Source organism: Tripterygium wilfordii, chromosome 21 (assembly GCF_013401445.1).
Source record: "Tripterygium wilfordii isolate XIE 37 chromosome 21, ASM1340144v1, whole genome shotgun sequence".
Taxonomy (NCBI): domain Eukaryota; kingdom Viridiplantae; phylum Streptophyta; class Magnoliopsida; order Celastrales; family Celastraceae; genus Tripterygium; species Tripterygium wilfordii.
In genome coordinates, this window is record NC_052252.1 from 12258197 (window position 1) to 12277834 (window position 19638).

The 19638-nt window shown below is 35.3% G+C and overlaps 1 protein-coding gene and 1 pseudogene across 1 annotated transcript; one reads left to right on the forward strand and one right to left on the reverse strand.

Annotated features, from left to right (window-relative positions):
• Nucleotides 1-7144: 7144 nt before the first annotated feature.
• Nucleotides 7145-12113, forward strand: LOC119987837 (annotated as a pseudogene).
• A 752-nt stretch (nucleotides 12114-12865) lies between these two features.
• Nucleotides 12866-13988, reverse strand: LOC119987838 (umecyanin-like). Its single transcript, XM_038832743.1, has 2 exons — nucleotides 13702-13988; nucleotides 12866-13405 (listed from the first exon to the last, which is right to left on the reverse strand). Exons 1-2 carry the CDS (start codon nucleotides 13883-13885, stop codon nucleotides 13047-13049), a joined length of 543 nt encoding a protein of 180 aa, XP_038688671.1. The 5' UTR covers nucleotides 13886-13988; the 3' UTR covers nucleotides 12866-13046.
• Nucleotides 13989-19638: the final 5650 nt, after the last annotated feature.

A 19638-nucleotide genomic window follows, 5' to 3' on the forward strand; every position in this document is an offset into this window, starting at 1 on the left:
CAATTCATAATCAGATTCAAAATCAACGAAACTTATAAGAATGTCATATCGAAAGATAGCGGATCAAGACAAATGCATGTAGCTCGATAAACAGTAACCAAATTGAAATATACAGAGACCAACAAATAGGATCTGAAGAATGGGTCGGATAGTAAATGTGTGTGGGTTCAGTCTATCAGATAAGTTATCTATCCATTCACCTGATACGCTCCAAATACCCGAATTATACTTCTTCCTCTATAATGTCCAACTTTCCGAAATGATCGCTCAATTATCTAAAACGTTCACTTTATTTTCTTAAATTACTTGCAAATGTCCCAAAACTGAACGATACATTTTACGAAATTCGTTAGCATAACGATGTCCACTCACGAAGCCCAAATTATCCAATAGTCCTGAAAATCTCAATACTTCATATATAACCCAATTGAATTTTGAAAATTAACACTCTTTAATAATTTCATTCGATAATGTGATTTCAATATTTATTTTCTATTGTACTCAATTTACGTGAATTCAGAATTATACTTGTGCCTACACGGAATTGTAGATGCGTATTTATCAATTTTTGATGTGCACCAAAGTTGTCTGTATGAGGCCAAAGCCGTCACCAACGCGTTCATGATTTTGAAACCAATCTAAACCAAACTTCTTGGTCACCGAAAAACCAGAATTCCTGCCAGATCAAGCATGCGTCTTTTCGAGTCCTACACGGGTAGCCGAATTCCGGGTTCGTTTCAGAAAATGGTTGGGAAACGTAGTACTCGGCACACTGAGTCCAACAGTAGTACTCTAAACCGTGAGGTTGGAGCACAATTCCATTGGCCATGATCAACGATCCAAGGCGAGGTTAGTCAGGAAACACTCCTGCAAGTCATGCAGTTCTGTTGGGACCATCGATGGTCGATTTGGTGGCCAAACAATGAAGGTACGATGGTTGTAGGTGACGTACATGTAGGAGTGTCGGCTAAGTGAGGAAGAAAGTAAAATATTTTTTTGTCATGAGATTTCTAGACTTTTTTGGTAATAAAGAACGACGTTATTTTTTTTCAAAACTTTATCTTTTTACATTTCAATTTCATTTCCAATTCATTCCATCTCAATTTCTGTACCCATTCAAAGAGCATTACATTCTATATTTTTAAAAAATTACAATTATTACCATCATCTATTTGTAATTTTTGCCCCTATGGTTATATTCATTATTTTATAAATTAAACTTTTGGACCGGTATTACAATAGTAGACAACCATTGATCAATTTTTTAGCATATTATCCACAAGGTTCATTCATTAAATCTGTTGATGCTTCCAATTTTGTGTGTGATGCTGAAACAGTATCTAAGATGTTTCATGAGATTGTGGAGATTATTGGTCCCAAAAATATGATACATATGGTCACTGATAATGTGAGCAATTACAAAGCTGCAGAAGCTTTGCTTTGTGAGAAGTATTCTACTATTAGTTGGTCGCCTTGTGCGGCCCATTGTCTCAATTTAATTTTTTAATGTCATTGTTAAGTTCCCAAATGTTGAAAGTTTAGCCCATCCTATGTCACGTGTTACTGTGTTTGTTATAATCACAAATAGACTTTGGGTTGGTGGAAGAGGAGAGACGGGTGGATAGAATTTTTGAGGCCCGATGATACTCGTTTTGCTACTACCTTTTATTGCCTTGAAGGGTATAAGCAAACACAAACTAGATTCGCAAGCTATGGTGGTATCTAAGAAATTTAATCCTTGGAGTGTGTCTAAGATACTGAAAGGCAAACAAGTCCAAGAAATGGTTCTAGATATTAAGTTTATGAATGATTGCTTGGTAGTGTGTAAAATTATGGAGCCATTGCTATGTTTATTGAGGATTGTTGATTCTGAGGACAAATTGGCTTTGGGATATGTAAGGCGATCAATGAGACATTCAGAAATAAGAAATTACTCTACAAGTTTTATACTAGTATAATTGAGGAGAGTTGGTCTTTATAGTTGCGTAAAGATATCCATGCTAATGTATATTGGTTAAACCCAACGTTCCAATAGAAACAAACAAATTTTTGTGACAACCCATAAGATGTGTGTGGGTTATTAACGATCATTAAGTAAAAATGCGTGGGTCGTAAAACGGAGATAGTGAATGAGACTAGTACATTTAGGAATAAGCTAATGAGATTTGGATCTAATCTTAGCTTTTGACACAATAAACTATCAGACTTGATAATAAACTAATACAATATTTTATTTTATTGTTTCATAGAAATTAGATTTATGTAATTGTTTTTCTCATGTTCATTATATAAAAGAGGGACACACTCTTTTTCTGGATTTTTGGTAGCAACTTTCTCTTTCTTTAAGCTTGGACATAGTGATCTAGGGATCAAGAACTTTTCCATTAAACTTAATTCCATCTCCACAAGGGTTTTCTTCAACCCCTCTCTTTATGTATTATCTTCTTTTATTTCTTTTTGCTTTGAGGATGATGGTTTATAACTAAATCTTTTGCTAGGGTGTGATGTAGTCTAGTATGAATATTAGAAGTTGATTCAATTGACAAGTATGCAATTTTGGTTCACGGATTCTTGTTTCAAATTTATAATCTTAAAGCTTATTGTTTGTTTCATTGAGTGGCCACCATTCAAATATGCATATAGATTCATCTAGTTAAGGTTGAGGAATACACCATATTCATATGTCTTAGTGGAACTGAAATTAGGAAGGTCAATTGTCGAATGCTGAGAACACAGTTTAGAGGATTGATTGGTTGCTATAGTTCTTTAGATATTAGTGAGTCATTAACTCCGGATTAAGAACTTTGAACGAACATGATTAACTCATTATTTAATGATATTTGTTGGCACTGCAAATGAAAAAACTAACATAATAGAGAAAAAATCAACCCTTAAATTAGAACCAATGATTGTGTGCTTATTAATTGTGACTTGTGATTGGATTGCTAGGTGAAATCATTACCCTAATCTTTTCTCATGTTGATAACAAAAGTCTTCAACAAGAATATGAGTTCTTATTTCTTTGTTTGTTTCGTTTCTTTACATCATCTCTCCTACCATTCTTCTACTTTTGATTCATATAATTCGTTAAGTTAGGTATTATAATTAAACTGAGCTTGTTTCTGTGGGATCGATCTCGTACTTGTAATACCTATACTATCTTCAATCAATCATGCACTTGCAAGAAATATTACATCAAGTTTTTGGCGCTGTTGTCGGGGACAAATTTTAGATTTAATTGTTTACTCAACTTTATTTCTCTCGACTTCCAAATTGTATGTAGGGGAGGCGCTCTTTGAACAAAGAATTACAACCTTACATTGATGACATTGAAGGAGTGTTGAGGAACGAGAAGCAAGTTACTGAAAGCGAAGCAAATTCCTTTGAGGATAAGAAAACAGGCGGTAGTTGTGCAAGCCGAGACAATTAGTGATCTTGATATCCCTATGATTATGTAATCAGCATCAAGCATCACTCTTCTAACGGTAGTTAGGAACTATGAACTCAAAACTATCCATGTTAATATAATATCTTCTTTTCTTGGAGAATTTTTTCGCAATTCAGAAGACTGACGCATTAAGGGACAAAATCATGTAATTCGAGCAACAAGCATATGAGTCATTTTCTGAGTTATGAGAAAAGTTTAACAATCTCTTCAATCAATGTCATCATCATGCTTTGCCTATTTAAGTGTTAATGTTTTTTTTCTATAATGCACCAACTATTTATAGTAAAATTGTAGTTAAAACTATGCAAGGGGATCGATCAAAAATGACTCCAACCGAATGTCAAACGTTATTTGACAATCTTGCTATGGAGACTTAACACTCGAAAGTAAGAGGTAAGCGAACTGATGTTTATGAAATTGATAATTTTGAATCTTTTATTACCAAAATCACATGTTGATGCTATCACTAATAAGTTGGACATGCTTCTAGCGATGAATGGGCAAGCAATTCAACAAGAGCTATGTGGCATCTGCCATGTTCCTGACCATGCTACCATCACATGCCCTCAATGAGTGGATTTTCTGAATTTTGTGCAAGAACAAGTCAACATGATGAACTCCTACAACTGGAATCCAAGGTTTGATCCATACTCTAACTTTACAATCCAAGTTTCAAGACATGTCCCTATTTTTCTTGGAAGAACATTCAAAATCAAGCCAATTCATCTTCTACCACATTGCAAGTTATGGTGAGATAGTTAACTATTGGACAGCATAAGTGGAAGCAGAAGTGGGACAAATTACGAAGGCTTTGAACCAAAGGGAAGCTGAAAAATTCCCTAGTCAAAATGTCATCAACCCAAGGAACAATGAACAAGCCAAGGCCATTCATCTCGAACATGGTAAGGTTGTGAATAATGATGTTGATGAATCTAATAAAGTTGTGGTTGTAGGTGAAAAGGAGCAAGAGGTTGACAAGGAGAAGGAGAAATCCGAACCTAGTCCACCTACAACTTGGTCGAAGTAAGACATAACTTCCACTCTTCATAAGGCGACCAATCCTTACTTCCACTTTACAATGTTTTGAGTAAAGTGCACATTAGCTTACATTTGCTTGATGTGATTGAATAGATTTTGGCACATGAGAAATTCTTGAAGAGCTTGAGGACTAACAAGCTGAATTTTGCGCCTAATGATGTAGTCAAGTTGAATAAGAATGTGAGTGAGATCCTCTAAAGAGACCTTCCACCCAAGCTATTCGTTCCGAGTAGTTTTGATATACCCATCACTATTGGCAATAAGAGGCTTAGGCATGCTATGTTGTTGTGTGTTTGTTAATTGTGACTTGTGATTGGATTGGTAGGTGACATCATTGCCTTAGTCTTTTCTCATATTGATAACAAAGGTCTTCAACAAAAATATGAGTTTTTATTTGTTTGTTTGTTTGGTTTCTGTATATCATCTCTCCTGCCATTCTTCTACTTTTTATGCATATCATATGTTAAGTTAGGTATTATAATTAAGTTAAACTTATCTCTATGAGATTGACCTCGTACTTGCATTATTTGTACTATCTTCAGTCAATATTACATCAATTGTTACTTAAGAAGTTTGTTTGTAATTTCATTGAGTTCTTTGGTTTGGTAGAATACTTCGACTTTTTTGGATTGTTAATGTCATGGTATTTGATATTGTTAATGTTATGTTTTAATTTGATGGACTGTGTTTGATATATTTTTCTACTATTTTATTGGTTTTTTAATGATTTTATCATGATTTTTCAGAATTTTTTTATGTTGTTGTACCACTCGACTGGGTCAAATTGATTGATCACATGTCAAACCCTAGAAAAATCAGAGTTTTTTTGAAATGGCGAGCTCCGACATGTGTTAACGTATTGTTAGTTCAAGACACGTGGCATCTATGTCAGTAATATGTAAGGTATACAAATTTCGATAGAAAATGTGGCGAAACGGTAACAAACATGTTCATTATAGATCAAGGGTCTATTTGATTCAAAATAAAATTATAACTTAGGTGCATGTTGGACTCGAAATAAAATTTGCATTTATTTTTGGAAAACCTTTTTAAAAAAATATTAACATTGAAATTAAATTTTAGGCACATATATATATAAGGGAAAATTCCAAATCGGTACCACTTATGAAACTTTTGGACACTTAAGTCCAATCCAAAAAGCTTTATCTCTTTAAAGTACCATTAATATGTCAATTACTTTCTTACCCTTGTCTTCTTCCTCCCACAACACCTATACTTCTCTTCTATTCTCTCTCTTTCTCTCCTCTCTTTTTAAAGTATGAATGGAGTTTGCCAGAGTGCAAGTATTGCACACAATGCCCAGTCAATCACTTTTTGTCCAGAAGAGAGTCAAAGAGGACCCTCTGTCTCTCTCTATCTCATTCTGTTAGAGAGAGAAGCCATGATATGGTGCTGCAGTGGCACACCAAATCATGTTGGACATTTAACCCATGTCTCACGTAGGTCCTACCCACTTGTCCCGTGACTTGGCCACTTGACAGTTGAGAGTTGAAATTGGGATTTGCTTTGTTGCTACGATTTGGAAATTGGGGAAGACATCTTTTGGTAATCAAATCCATCTCGGCCAATATTACTGTTTCAAAACAGTAACATTGGTTGCCCAATGTTATTATTTAGAAAAAACTTTAGATTCAATTGATTTTGGTAGCGGTTCGCCATACCACCATCACAGTTGGACTCCCCTCATTGAAGCACACAATGGCCAGTCAGGTACGGCCTAAAACGGTCATCGGATTTAGCCATTTTAAAACAGTAACATTGGTCAATGTTACTGTTTCAAAACAGTAACATTGGTTGGCCAGTGTTACCAATGTTACTATTTCAAAACAGTAACATTGATCGGTCAGTATTACTATTTGGAAAAAACTTCAGATCCGGTCGATTTTAACGGTGGTTCGCAATACCGCCACTACTATTAGAATCCTCTCACTGAGACGCGCAATGCCCAGTCATGTATGGGCCAAAACAGCCATCGGATATGGCCGTTTTAAAATAGTAACATTGTTCGGTCAATGTTACTATTTCAAAATAGTAACATTGATCGCCCAGTGTTATCAATGTTACTGTTTCAAAACAGTAACATTGGTCGGCCAGTGTTATAATTTGGATAAAAAACTTCAGATCCTATCGATTTCGACAATAATTTGCAATACCACCATCACTATTAGACTCCCCTCATAGAGACACATAATGCCCAGTCATATTTGGACCAAAACGATAGTCATAAAAAGAGATGAGAGAGAGAGACGTAGTAAGGAGAGATATAGTAGAGAGAGAGATTCAATAGAAGAGAGAAATTTGTTGTGATGAGATAAAGATGCAGTAGGAGAGAGAAAGTTATTGTGATAAGAGATAAATGCAATAGAGAGAAGATGTAGTGTGAGATAAGAGAGATGTAGCATATAACAAGAGAGAAAACTATATTAGATCTAATCCTCTTTGAAAAAGGGCAAAAAAGAAATAAGATAAAATTTAAATGATTTAAATATTATAAAAAAATAAAAATGGACTTATGAGGGATAAAGTTTTTTAGAGTGGATCTAGATGTCCAACAGTTTTGAAAGTGGTATTAATATGTCATTTTCTATATATATAATACAGTCAATTATCAACCAAATCAGTTCGCATTTGTTTTTGGGAAAACTTGTGGTAGCTCCCGATTTTGATTATAAAATTTGATATTACATTGAAAGGTATTCAAATCATTCTTGATTCGTCCAGAATTCGTTTCTTATTTTCTCCTTATGATTCGCTTTCTTGAAACCCTAGGTTTTCGATGATTTTATATTTTCTGATGACTGGAATATAAAATGACTGGAATTTCATTTGTTTCTTTGGAAAATTTGTGTTGTTTTGGAGGGAGAAGGAGAAAGAATGTCATTCGATTTGCAATTGAAGCCGTCATGCAGCGCATGTGGATCGACTTCGGATTTGTACGGGAGTAATTGCAAGCACATGACCCTGTGCTTGACCTGCGGGAAAACAGTGGCTGAGAACCGTGGCAAGTGCTATGAATGTGGCACAACTGTCACACGCTTAATTCGAGTTTGGTTTCTCTTTGGCTTTCTCTGAAATTTATTATGCGTGGTCTTTGTTCCTGGTTCTTTCTGATGATTTATGCAGCTGTAAATATAGTGTTTCCATGAGCAACGGGTTCTAGCGCACTCGTTTACTAAGCACGTTGGGCCTTCACAACAACTCACAAACCACGACGCTTGCCAGACAAGCCCATTGAAAATTCATGCATAAGCTCACGGCTACGGAAAGTATTGAATCTTGGTGGGAGAGCATGACTAGCGTGCTTCTTACCACCAGGCCAACATCATCATTGGCTGTGCTTATTTTGAACATTACATGTTATGAATTATGATTGTGTAATTATGAAAGTTTCTTACGGATATAATTTGTTCTTATGATTATTTTTCCTACTGTTTCCTTCTTTGTTTGCAGCTGAAGTTGAGCTTGGGACTTGGGAGAACTAACAAAGTTTCTTGTTGCTTTTGGTCCAGGAATACAATGTCCGAGCAAGTCCAAGCAGCGATAAGAACTTCTTCATTGGTAGATTCGTAACAGGGTTACCAAATTTTTTGAAGAGGAAAAATGCTGAAAATAAATGGTCTCTGCAGAAAGAAGGACTACAAGGTCGCCAACTCACTGATGCATTGCGGGTATTCAAGTTTTATCTTCCAGTTCGCCTTTAACTACTTTAATTCCTCCTTGTTAATACCTTTCTCCTATTAGCTTTTGAAATTTGGTAACGACGGGTCGGTTCTAATGATATTTAGTGACATGGCAAGTATAAATGAAATTCTCATATCTGAAGATTGTAAATCTGTAAATTTTTTCTGTCTCATGTTTAGTTAATATTGATGTATGCTTTAGATCTGATAGTGAGTTCCGAGCGCTTTTTGCATGTTTTAAAATTTGCATGTGAGTTTTAAACCTGGAAAAGATATAGTTGATTTAGTTTTCACTGTTATTGAAGGATGTCTTAATCTTGTGATAAACAACTTACTGTTTCTTGTCTTCACGCACGATTGAGCTTTTAACCAAAAGGCAGCTGTCTGGATTGATAATGTGGGCAGTTCTCTGCCCTTTAAACCTTTGTTTTGATAGTTTTATAAGAAAGACATAAAGAGTGAACAATACTGCAAGTCTGCAACAGATACAGTACCTTGCTAAGAAATTCAGACAGTTTGGTCTACAGGACACTTAATTAATGGTTTGAATTCTCTGAATGGGATGCTTCTTCATAATTTTCTTGCAGCCTGGATTGAAACTTACATCCTGCAATGCAAGGTTGATTCTTGTTTTATTTGTTTCTTTCGGGGGTACGTGGTTTACTCTTTTTGAGGTGCTTATAGCAGTCTCTGTACAAATTGATCAAACAGGAGAAGTACAAGAACAAACCCTGGCTTTTGGAGGACGAGACAGGCCTGTCTCAATACCAGGGTCAACTTGAAGGTGCACAATCAGCATCTTATTTCCTTCTGATGATGCAAGGGAAAGAGTTTTCTGCCATTCCTGCTGGTTCATGGTATGGTCAACGTGGATAATGAAATTTCATACATTTAGGACTATTCGTAGGAGGTTTACAATGAGTTTATCATAGATGAAACTTTTCCTCATTGGATTTGGGGTCTTTCACCAATTCTTTGTGGAAACCCTTACTTCAATTTTGTTAGATTGTTGATAGTTTGATTTGTATGTTTTATGTTAACTTCATTATCTTTATTTATGATTGTGGTTTGGATTGTTGTTGGACATGTAATATAGGTACAAATTTAATAAGGTTACGCAATATAAACAACTTACCTTGGACGAAGCAGAAGAAAAGATGAGGAACAGGAAAAAGATTGCAGATGGATATCAAAGGTGGATTAAAAAAGCTGCAACTAATGGAGCTGCTGCATTTGGTGAAATGGAGAAGTTAAATGACAAGGATGATGATTCTTGTGGTGGGAGGGGACCCAAAAAAACAGCTGGTGATGATGATGAAGGTAATGTCTCAGTTGTATTCTTTTATTGTACTCCGTACTTGGTAGATCTTTATCTTTCTCAGTAGATTGTATTCTTTGTGTTTTCTACGAGTAATTTGATTTATTTTATTTTAAAACAAAGTGATTACTTCATATTTCTGATTGCCTGACTACATATGAGGTTAAGCTTTCTCTTTATTGGGGAGGTGAAAACAGGATGTGCCTTAATAGATACAGCATGGTTGTAATTCTTTACTGACTCTGTGTATTCATCAAATATGACCGGTTTTGTTAATCTATCCAACTTTTCCCTTGGGGGTAGGCTGAATAAGGATGGCCAAGGGAGGCCTCTTATGTCTGATGCAGCTAAGTAATTGTTGCCTATGTAATTCTTCTCTGCACCTTCTTGGTGCTTTAATAAATTGACTTCCATTCAAAAAAATAGGGGGAGTAATTGTAGTCTGAAAAACATAGCATTGTATTATGACCTGTGAAGAACCTCTATTTCAAGTGTGTGGAAAATAGGGATGAAGTCTTTGTTATCATATGTCTTCACTTTTAAGGTTTCATTTTTACTTAATGGCGGGCATAACAAATGTTTCTCTTTTGGCCTTTATTATGTTTTAGATGATGATTGGGAACATGAAAAAATCTTTACAGACGATGATGAAGCTGTTGGTAATGATCCTGAGGAACGCGAAGACTTGGCCCCCGAACTTCCTGCTCCTCCAGAAATAAAAGAGGTTTGTTTTCCACGTTCTATAACACATGAATTTGTGTGGCAGGGGAGCTAATGACCTTGCTTTATTGTTTTTACATTGCATTGTCATGATTTAAATCTCTTTGGTGACCTGTAACAAGCTCAGTTTAGTAAGATGATTGATGTGTGTTTAATTATGTTACTAGACAAGCACTTAACTCGGCTCTTTGCATTTCGGGGCTGAACATGGTTAACGTCAACTCATCGAAGCTTGTGAACATCTTGGCCTTTTGAACTCATCCATGTTGATAAGACTTGGAATCCACATAGCTTTCACATGATTATGGGAGGGATTCTTTTTTATACATTAACCCATCCTCTATTTGATTGGTGAAATTTGTGGGGTTCTTGCTTTGGGCCCACTTATTTGTTCTGGCCTGCACAAAAGGACTAGCCTTAAGCCCTTATTTGATGTGTTCTTTCTGAACCAAAGTATTATGTGGTTAAAAGAAGTAGCTTCTATCAATATCATGTTACCTCCCAGAACCCCCTCTTTCCAGTTATAGTTAGTTGAAGTTATGTTTAAATATTTACTGGGACGCGCTCTTGTCTAGTTATCTGGCCTTCTTCCTGCTGCACTTCTAAAGCTTCCTGTGTTACGTAACTACATTACCCAAAGTTCGGTTAGCCATCCTTTGTATCACAGTGAATTCCTGTGGGTATCTAGACTTTGTTGTGTCTAGCTATCAGTCATCTACTTTGATAATTTTGTACCTTCTTGCCAACCCTTATCCGAACGGGTCTTGCAAGAAAATAAGATTTCATATTGAGCTCCAAATATACGCTATTGGGATAGGATGGCTCCTACTAGCTCTCCCCCCCTAAGAACCGCACGTGCGAGTTCCCCCGCATATGTTGCCAAGTGTTGTATGCTTGTTTTTGTTTTTTATAATGCCGTCTGTCTTATGCCAGAGGCAGTGCTTTTCTTTTAATTTATCCTCAGAATGCATGAATTGCCGAAATGTTGCTTGGACTAGCACATTGTACAAATTTATACCGCAATAGTGCCTAGATGTGTCATTGCAGGATGAAGATGAAGAAAAGGGGGAGGCACAACTGAGCAGATCAGGAAAAGAATTGAAGAAATTACTCGAAAGGACAGCTGTTCTGAATGATTCAGATGTGGAAGACGAAGAAGAAGACGAGACGATGATGATGTACGGATTTTATTCACAACCACTTACAAAAGGATAAAAAAAATAAAAGCTAAAATATTGTTTTTCCATTCACAGATAAGCTAACATGGTCATTTGAATGACTAAGCATTAGATCTTTAATGAAGTACTTTTGGTTTCTTATTTTTCTGTACAGAAGTAGCATGTTTTAGGAAGAATGATGCATCATGCATGTTGCTTGTTTTGTTTGTCTTCGTACTTTGAAAGAGTGATGCCTAAAGTTACTTGGATTTTTTTTTCCTTCTTACCTCCTTTGTGATTGAATAATATGGTTCACTCATCTAACCCATGGCCCCTCTTTGTTTGGGACCGAACAGATGGAAGATGAAGAGGGCTTTTCTCCTGTATTGGCTCCCAAACAGAAGGATTCACTGAAGGAAGAACCTACTGGCATTAGCCCATCAAAACCAGCACCTTCTGGTTCTGCTAGAGGGACCCCATTTTCTTTTCTGCGAACTTCTGAGAAGGTTTCACGAATTGGGAAGATGTTTTGTTCCCAATATCCTTCCTCGTACTTCATCAAGATTCTTGTTTAGTCCCAATACTTGAATATTCTTTTAGTTTCAACAATCTTTTTATACTTGATTCCATCTTCAGTACACTCCCAGTTGAGTTCTTCAAACATGTCCAACTGTTGCCAATATCGAGTGAGTGTTAAAAGTATTGGGTGACAGATAAATCTCCATGGCGAACATCATAAAGAATGCTTTCAATCTCAAACAGTTCCGATGTGTTTTCACTGTTCGAATAGACCTCCTTTGCTGCATCCCGTATCTCCTCATAAAGTAGGAAACTCTCTCCTATATCGTTGTCCATTGAGTTGATTAGCCATGACATCACCATGCATGTTGTTTTCTGACTTCCATGCTTTGAACTTTGTATCGGCCTTCTCTGGAGGGCTGGAGACTCCTGTGAGATAATCGTCATTCCCTTTTCCGCAAATAAACACCATCACGGATTGAGACCATTGAAGGAAGTTATGCCTATTGTGGTCGTTTGTGACCTGTAATGGAGAGATAAGAGCTATCTGATCTTCCATTGTTACTTGGGATCGTAGCTTCCTGATTGAAGGGGACTTTGGGGTTTGAAACTGGCTTCTCAGTAGCCATCCCTTATCTTGTCAGTCAAAGGATTTAGGGTTCAGAACCAGCTCTGATAATATGATAGTTTATTTAGAGAAAACTGTGAATCCTCTCCCACCTTTCATATTGGATGAAGTCATTGGTGCAGGACAAGAAAGCTTTTGCAGATATTCTGAAGATAATTTATAGGATTCACAAGGCTAATAACGGGCATGGTTACATTGCGTTGAAAAATAAATGATTAATGGATCCGTCCCCGACTCATAATGTCCTTGAAACAACCTTTGACGTTTAGCAGTAGAAGATGCGTGTGGTTTATTTATGCTATACATGATGTGAAAATGTTGCTATGTAACAATCACTGATGCACCTTTTCGGGCAATTTTTCCTTTCTATCATATAATCTTCAGGCATTCAAAAGGCATTTAGTTTTTTTAAGGCCGAGTAGTGGTCACATCATTCAACCCAGAAGGCAATTTTAACATAAATGGCTCTTACAGAAAACGTAGGATGATGCTTTAAGCAAAGGCGGAACAAGGAGAGTTAAACGGTCTGGACAACAACGTAGCAAAGCCACAGGACAATAAACGACAAAGCAAAACCTCCACTAAAATGGGCTGCACAAGAAGGAGATGTGGGCGCAGTAGCCAAGGCTTGGACAGAGCTCTGGGTCACGGCGGTGACTGTCGGAGAACCATGCCCGACCTCCACTGGTAGCTTCAGCCCGTTCTTGCAGTTTTCTGGATTGCTGCTTGCAAAGTAGCGGATTCCTTCCCCGTCTAGAGAGATGCTATCCAAGCCATCCGTGTACATCCTGATGGGGTTGCTCAAATCGCACGCCTCAAATTCCTCCTTGCTTTTCAGCTCAGCTATGCTTCCCTGGGCCGCGGAGTATGCAAACCCTGACATGGATTACACACATTTTGTGAACCCGAAGCATTTTTTTATAGAGAGAAAAAATAGTGCCTTGCAAAACGTGAATAAATAAATGAATATACACAAATTTTTTTTCCCTTTTTTTTGAGTTAAGTGCTAAGGAGGCACTGTTTTTATGGGAAATCAAACTGATTCCAGTATCCATAAACTGCTGAAAAAATTGGAAGGAAAATGGGAGGGGTAGGAAAATTAAGAAGACACAAAAGGTTTCATTTTTTTTACTTGTAAGCTTAATAAGCAAGGACAGAGATGGGGGACTTACAGATCTTGTCTCCAACGATGAAGCTTCTACCGGACAACCAGGAAACCAAGTCGGTTTGTCCGTCCCAGCCATGGTCCCCTCCAACTACATGGTGCACCTCATGGGCTGCAACCCACTTCCCATTTAGACTCACAGCAGCAATTACCATGACCACCACCTGCAGCATCCTCATTACCGTAGTCATCTCAGATCTCTCTGCAAACGAAACCCAGAAAAACCAAAAGAAAAAGAAAAAGAAAATGTTCAGAAACAGAGATGAGAGTGTTCAAGATTGAAAGGTAGGTTGGCAAAGCTTGCATAGATAAAGAGAGTGTGGGGAGGAGTAAAATATCATCAGTACGTATCGGGCCCAAAACTTTGTGGGCCCAATCTATTGGATGGAGGAACGAACTTTCTTTGCATCTTCCTTTCCTTAGCCTACGTGAAAGCATAGAATGGTTGGTATCTAGTTCTACATGTGGCACGCGTGAAAAACGTGAGTCCTTCTATTCTCTATCATCTTTATAACTGAGGGTCCCATATACGGATCTTTCAAACAAAATCTACTGGGTTTTTTATTAATCTCCTGTTAATAGTACTCATCTTTGCCCTTTTTAAAAGTTCGTTCAATTATGATGTTTTGAGTCATATATATATATTTATGAAGAATTCTCTATGAGTTCTTAAAATGAAGTTTTAATTTTTAATATTACTTTTAGGGTTCAAAATATTTTTTAAAAATTTTTAAAAATATATTTCTATTTTGATTGGTCTTACGAACCCAATGATATATTTTTTATTCGAAACAAAAATCAAATGTAACCTAAAAAGTGTATGAAATATCTTTTATTTTATATCCAATGATCCATAATTATTATGCATTTTTCATGTTGAATTTGATTTTTGTATATCGTTGGGTTCATAAGACTAATCAAAATATAAATGTATTTTTTTTAAAAATTTTAACAAAAATATTTTGAACCTTAAAATTAAGACCTCATTTTAGAATCTTATAAGACAATTCCTTATATATATTAAATGTGTTGATGCTTTGATACCAAAAAGAAAGAAATAAGGAAGTTTATGCTACATGGCAATGAGTGGAGATGGTAATGACCTCAGTTTCATTATGCCAAAAAAAGGTTTCTAAATATCAGCATCACCTTATATCATCATCATAATTGAAAATTGACAGGTATTCCATTTTAAACAACTGTAACTTACTTTATTATTGATCTGTTTTGACAACATTTTCAACCAAAATGTGATTGATAAGTTGCAATATTTCTGGACTGATAATAAGAAACACAAAAGTAAAGTGTAAAACTTCACTTGAAATCAAAATGGCTTGCTTTCTATTCACACCTTACGCTTAAATTCAATGTTTTAAATACCGGTCGATACATGCCGATTAAATAGGATATCGGAACCCTCTCCGATATAAATCAACCTAAAATAATAGGTTGTGTCGTCGTGCCAGTATTAATCCGACGTTAAATTGGTTTTACACATATTTTTCAAATTTTTTTATATTTTTGTAAAATTAAAATTAAAATTAAATTATCTTTTATAGATAAATAAAAATAAAATTTAACTAAATTCTTTCAATTTTTCGATGTGTTCAAAATATGTTAGAGGTAATATTAGTGAGAATTGAACTTGGCACTCAAATTCTAAACCTTAACCATCAAAGCAACATGATTTTTGTTAGTCCTATCATCTACAATATATATATTTGATATTTGTGCCGCTCGACCGGTTATATCGCATACCAATCGTCTGACTGTTATAATTCCGATACCAATATCAAAACACTGAAAAAAACTTTGATTTTACTGTTTTTGTTGTCCTACCCGTACATGTCCTGTGCTTCCTTTTTTATTTGACATTTGAATTAATATTTTTAGACATAAAAGAATCATGCACTCAAGCATTTTGTTGGCCCAACTCATTTAGATTTTTATTAAGGCCATCCACGTGAGCCTATTTAAATGTAGTTCTTTTTTTTTTATTTTCAAGAACAAGTATAGAGAATTATTCAAAAATATAGATGACTTGAACAGTGGTTCCCTACGTTTAGACCATTGCTTTAGAGAGACAGAAGTATTGGGAACTATTCAAAAATATAGGTGACTTGAAGAGTGATTCCTTACATTTAGACCATTGCTGTAACGACCCGTCCCAAAAGGGGTCTGCAAAATTACCAAATTATCCCCAAACACGAATTCTATTTCCAAATCATCCAAAAGTATTTATTTTAATTCAAATAAATCCCAATATATCCTTAAATATAAGAAATAGGATAAAAGTATACGGAAATTCAAAATAAGCAAAACCTGCACTAACCATAAACCACAATTGTATCTATGAGGAAACCGCTCACGCCTTGGGAAACTAGACGTCATCTGCATACTCATCTGAAAGGGAAGAAAAAATTGAGGTTGAGCTAAATAGCCCAGTAGGGGTATAATATCCAATAAAGACTTGAATATCCATGAGGCGGACACCGAAAGAGAACATATCACAACAATATGAAAAAGAGTAGAATTATTAGTCTACAAATATATACAACATTCAACTCAAAATGATGCAAAGAAGGACAAAGACAATATGAAAATGAATCATGCCATAATTACCATCCAATATGCATATATATATAAGCATACATATATATATGCAACCACACATCTCAACCCATGCGCGTAGCACCACAACACATCTATAACCAATCGACAGCACATAGCAGTCCAGATTCCTCATCGTAGGTCATCGCACTCAAATCCATTCACAACTATCAAGGAAGCACACGGTAGTCCGAATTCATCATTGGAGGCCGTGGCGCTCAAATAAGAGAAAAGGGGATAAATCCCATACAGTGATCATGTCTTCTGATGGTGTGTCGTGAGCACAACTATCGCACAAAACCAACCAACCACAATAAAGCTATTGAATCCAGCAATACAACTCCCAGTTACATTCCAGTCCATCCAACACACAATGATCCATATCATGATGCATGAATTTTCAATAAGATCTCACACCCGAAACTAATTTTCAAACTAGTTTAGAAAATAATTTATTTTCTAAAATATAATGCAAGGCCAGGGATGTAGCCAGGATTCAGAATGAGGTGGCACTGCCCCTAAAATTTTTATTGAGCTATTTATTGTAATTTGTTAAAATTTAGTGCCATAAATATTGTTGGACCAAAGGTCCTACATTTTAATTTTGATGATTCAATATTATTGTGCTATTTGATTACATGCACTATGTAATGAATTTAAGATTGAATTTGAAATTGGTTTTTATTGATAAGGTTTAAACCTACTTGTGAACTCACTGATCATTTTTATATCAAATGAATTCGGATTAATCTGAAATTTGGTAGAGACATTATTTACATCATAATAAACATTTTTCATGGAGACATGACTAAGAAATGTTGACTTCTTCTTACTCAAAATCGTTGCCCAAAATATCTGTTTGAAATTGCTACGAAATGTTATTATTCAATTGATTTATGTGACTTATTATATGACTATATGATATTTATTTGAGCTGGAAACTTACATACACATTAGCCTATCTATGCAAAGATATTTGGAGAGAGAGTTGGCTGGGATTTGATTTCAAATAAAGAAAGACTTACCATATTTGATTGAAGCCATTAAGCCATGAATTATGGAGAAGGAAATCAAATAAAGGAGTTCTCTTTTTGACTTACCAAAATCACAATAAATTGAGAAGATCTTGCAGCTGATTCTTCTATGAATAAAGAAGGGGCAAATTCAAGGATGTTTTCAAAATTGGAGGGAAGACTTTGACATTTGAAGTTGATTATGTTACAAGTGCAAAATTCAAAACTGAATACATAGTTTGACGTGTCAAATTAATGCGTCTAATTGAGAGAAAATCATGGAGCTTTTTATACAAGTCAAAAGAAGTTGGTTCTATCACATGTTCCGAAGACTTTTACAAGGCAAAATCTCATGATTGAAAGAGAAGAATCAAGACATTGTTGCTGACTTTATGGATGATTATCTCAAGAGCTAAAATCGTGGGAACATGATTTTTCTTGGCCTATATAAGCAGCTCCTTAGCACAAGAGAAAACACACAAGAAAGAGTTAGAATTATCAAAGCTACTTGCTCTCAATTTCTCACCCAAGCTCATATAATATTCTTCTATCTTACTTCACCGTTTGCTTAGTGCAAACACAGGTGTGAAGAACTAAATCTTCATTGTTCATCTTCACCGATTGCTATTGCAATTCCAGGTGTGAAGAATCTTCTCTTCTTGTGAGCTCTTCTAAACTCAAATCCGATTTTCTATTCGTGAGCCTCACTTTAAAATCTCTTGAGAGTTCCTCCTAGTTTGTTGAGTGCAAACACTGAGTGAGTGAATCATTGAGCCTATCTTTGTAAAACCCAAACCGGGTACTATATTTGTGAGATTTTGGAAGAGTTAGGGTAATTTTGAAACCCTTGTGTAAGAGTTTTGTGGAGCTCTTGAAAAGCCACACCTTAGTGGAGGTTTGAAAATCCTAGGTGGTGAACCTAGGCAGTAGACGTAGGAGAAGGGTCTCCGAACTACTATAAATTACTTGTGTGTTCTTTACTTGCTTTACTTTTACAGCTTTCATTAACTCTTCTAATTTAACATAACTTGTTTTATTTTATTTACTTTACATTATTGTTTATTCTGTTCATATTGCTATTGTTCTGTAAAATTGCAAGTTAAGTACTTTCTAGTGCTTATCTTGTTAAAAGTTTTGCTTCAATTAGTTCCTATTGTGCAATTTATTCATATTGCTCATATAGGTCCATTTGTGTGCAACTATACTTTGCCATTAATTAAATTCATAGGATTTTGCATCTAGACACATTATATACTTAAGTTACAAGTTTGCTTGGAAATAAATTAGGGAAATTGTATTAGTAAGACTCACTTTGTTTGCTTGGTGTGGTGCTTGATTTGTGAAATTGATATAAGGGGATTCCTATTCGGAATTTGGGTACACAATTCACCCCCCTCTTGTGTAACCTAGGTCCATCAAATATTACTTGGTCTACAATGTTATAGTCATTTTAATGATTAATGAGTAATGCTTCTCATGAATTAATGAGTAACATTTTTCTGACTAAATCTGTGGCAATAATTTTGTTTCATGATACGTAATAGATGAATAAAAAGTTACAAAGAATTGAAATTAAATAAAATAAACAAAGATGATTAGGCAAATAAAAAAAAGAAAATGTCATAAATAATAGATGAATAAAATGTTACAAAAATTGAAATTAAATAAAATAAACAAAATGATTTGGCAAATAAAAAAACAAGAAGATGGCGTAAATGAAGGAAAAAAATAGGCAAATAAAAAAAACAATAATTTCTTGTTGAATGTGCTCAACCAGGATCGAATCTGAACCTGAAGTGTAACTCACAAGCACTTATACCAACAAACCAACAAGCTATTTGATTTAAGTTTGCAAACTAATATGTATATTAACTAATTCTTTTTTCAAAAATTCATGGCGCCATCTCCTGGTCCCCCTGTACCTCCGTCCCTGTGCAAGGCTCTACGAAAATCAAACATTTCTTCCCCAAATATCTAAAACAGCGCATGCCTAACTACTTGTCAAAAGGATTATAAACAAGTTCAGAGAACAATGAATAGGCAATAAATAACTATTCAAATAAGGGCTATTTAACACGCAAGAAAATCACATAATTTTCAAAAGACTAAGTATCGGACACTCGAGGCCAATAAAAGAAAAACATCTATATGCCATGAAAGTAATCCAAACCAACAGTAGAAGGAACAAGAACAACATGAATCAAATAAGATATATCAAAATACTAATAATTCCTAATGTAAATGACATTTAAAAATTTATCAAGCAAACAGATAATAAAGGAGCTAGTGATATCTTAGAATTTATAATGAAATGAAAGGTT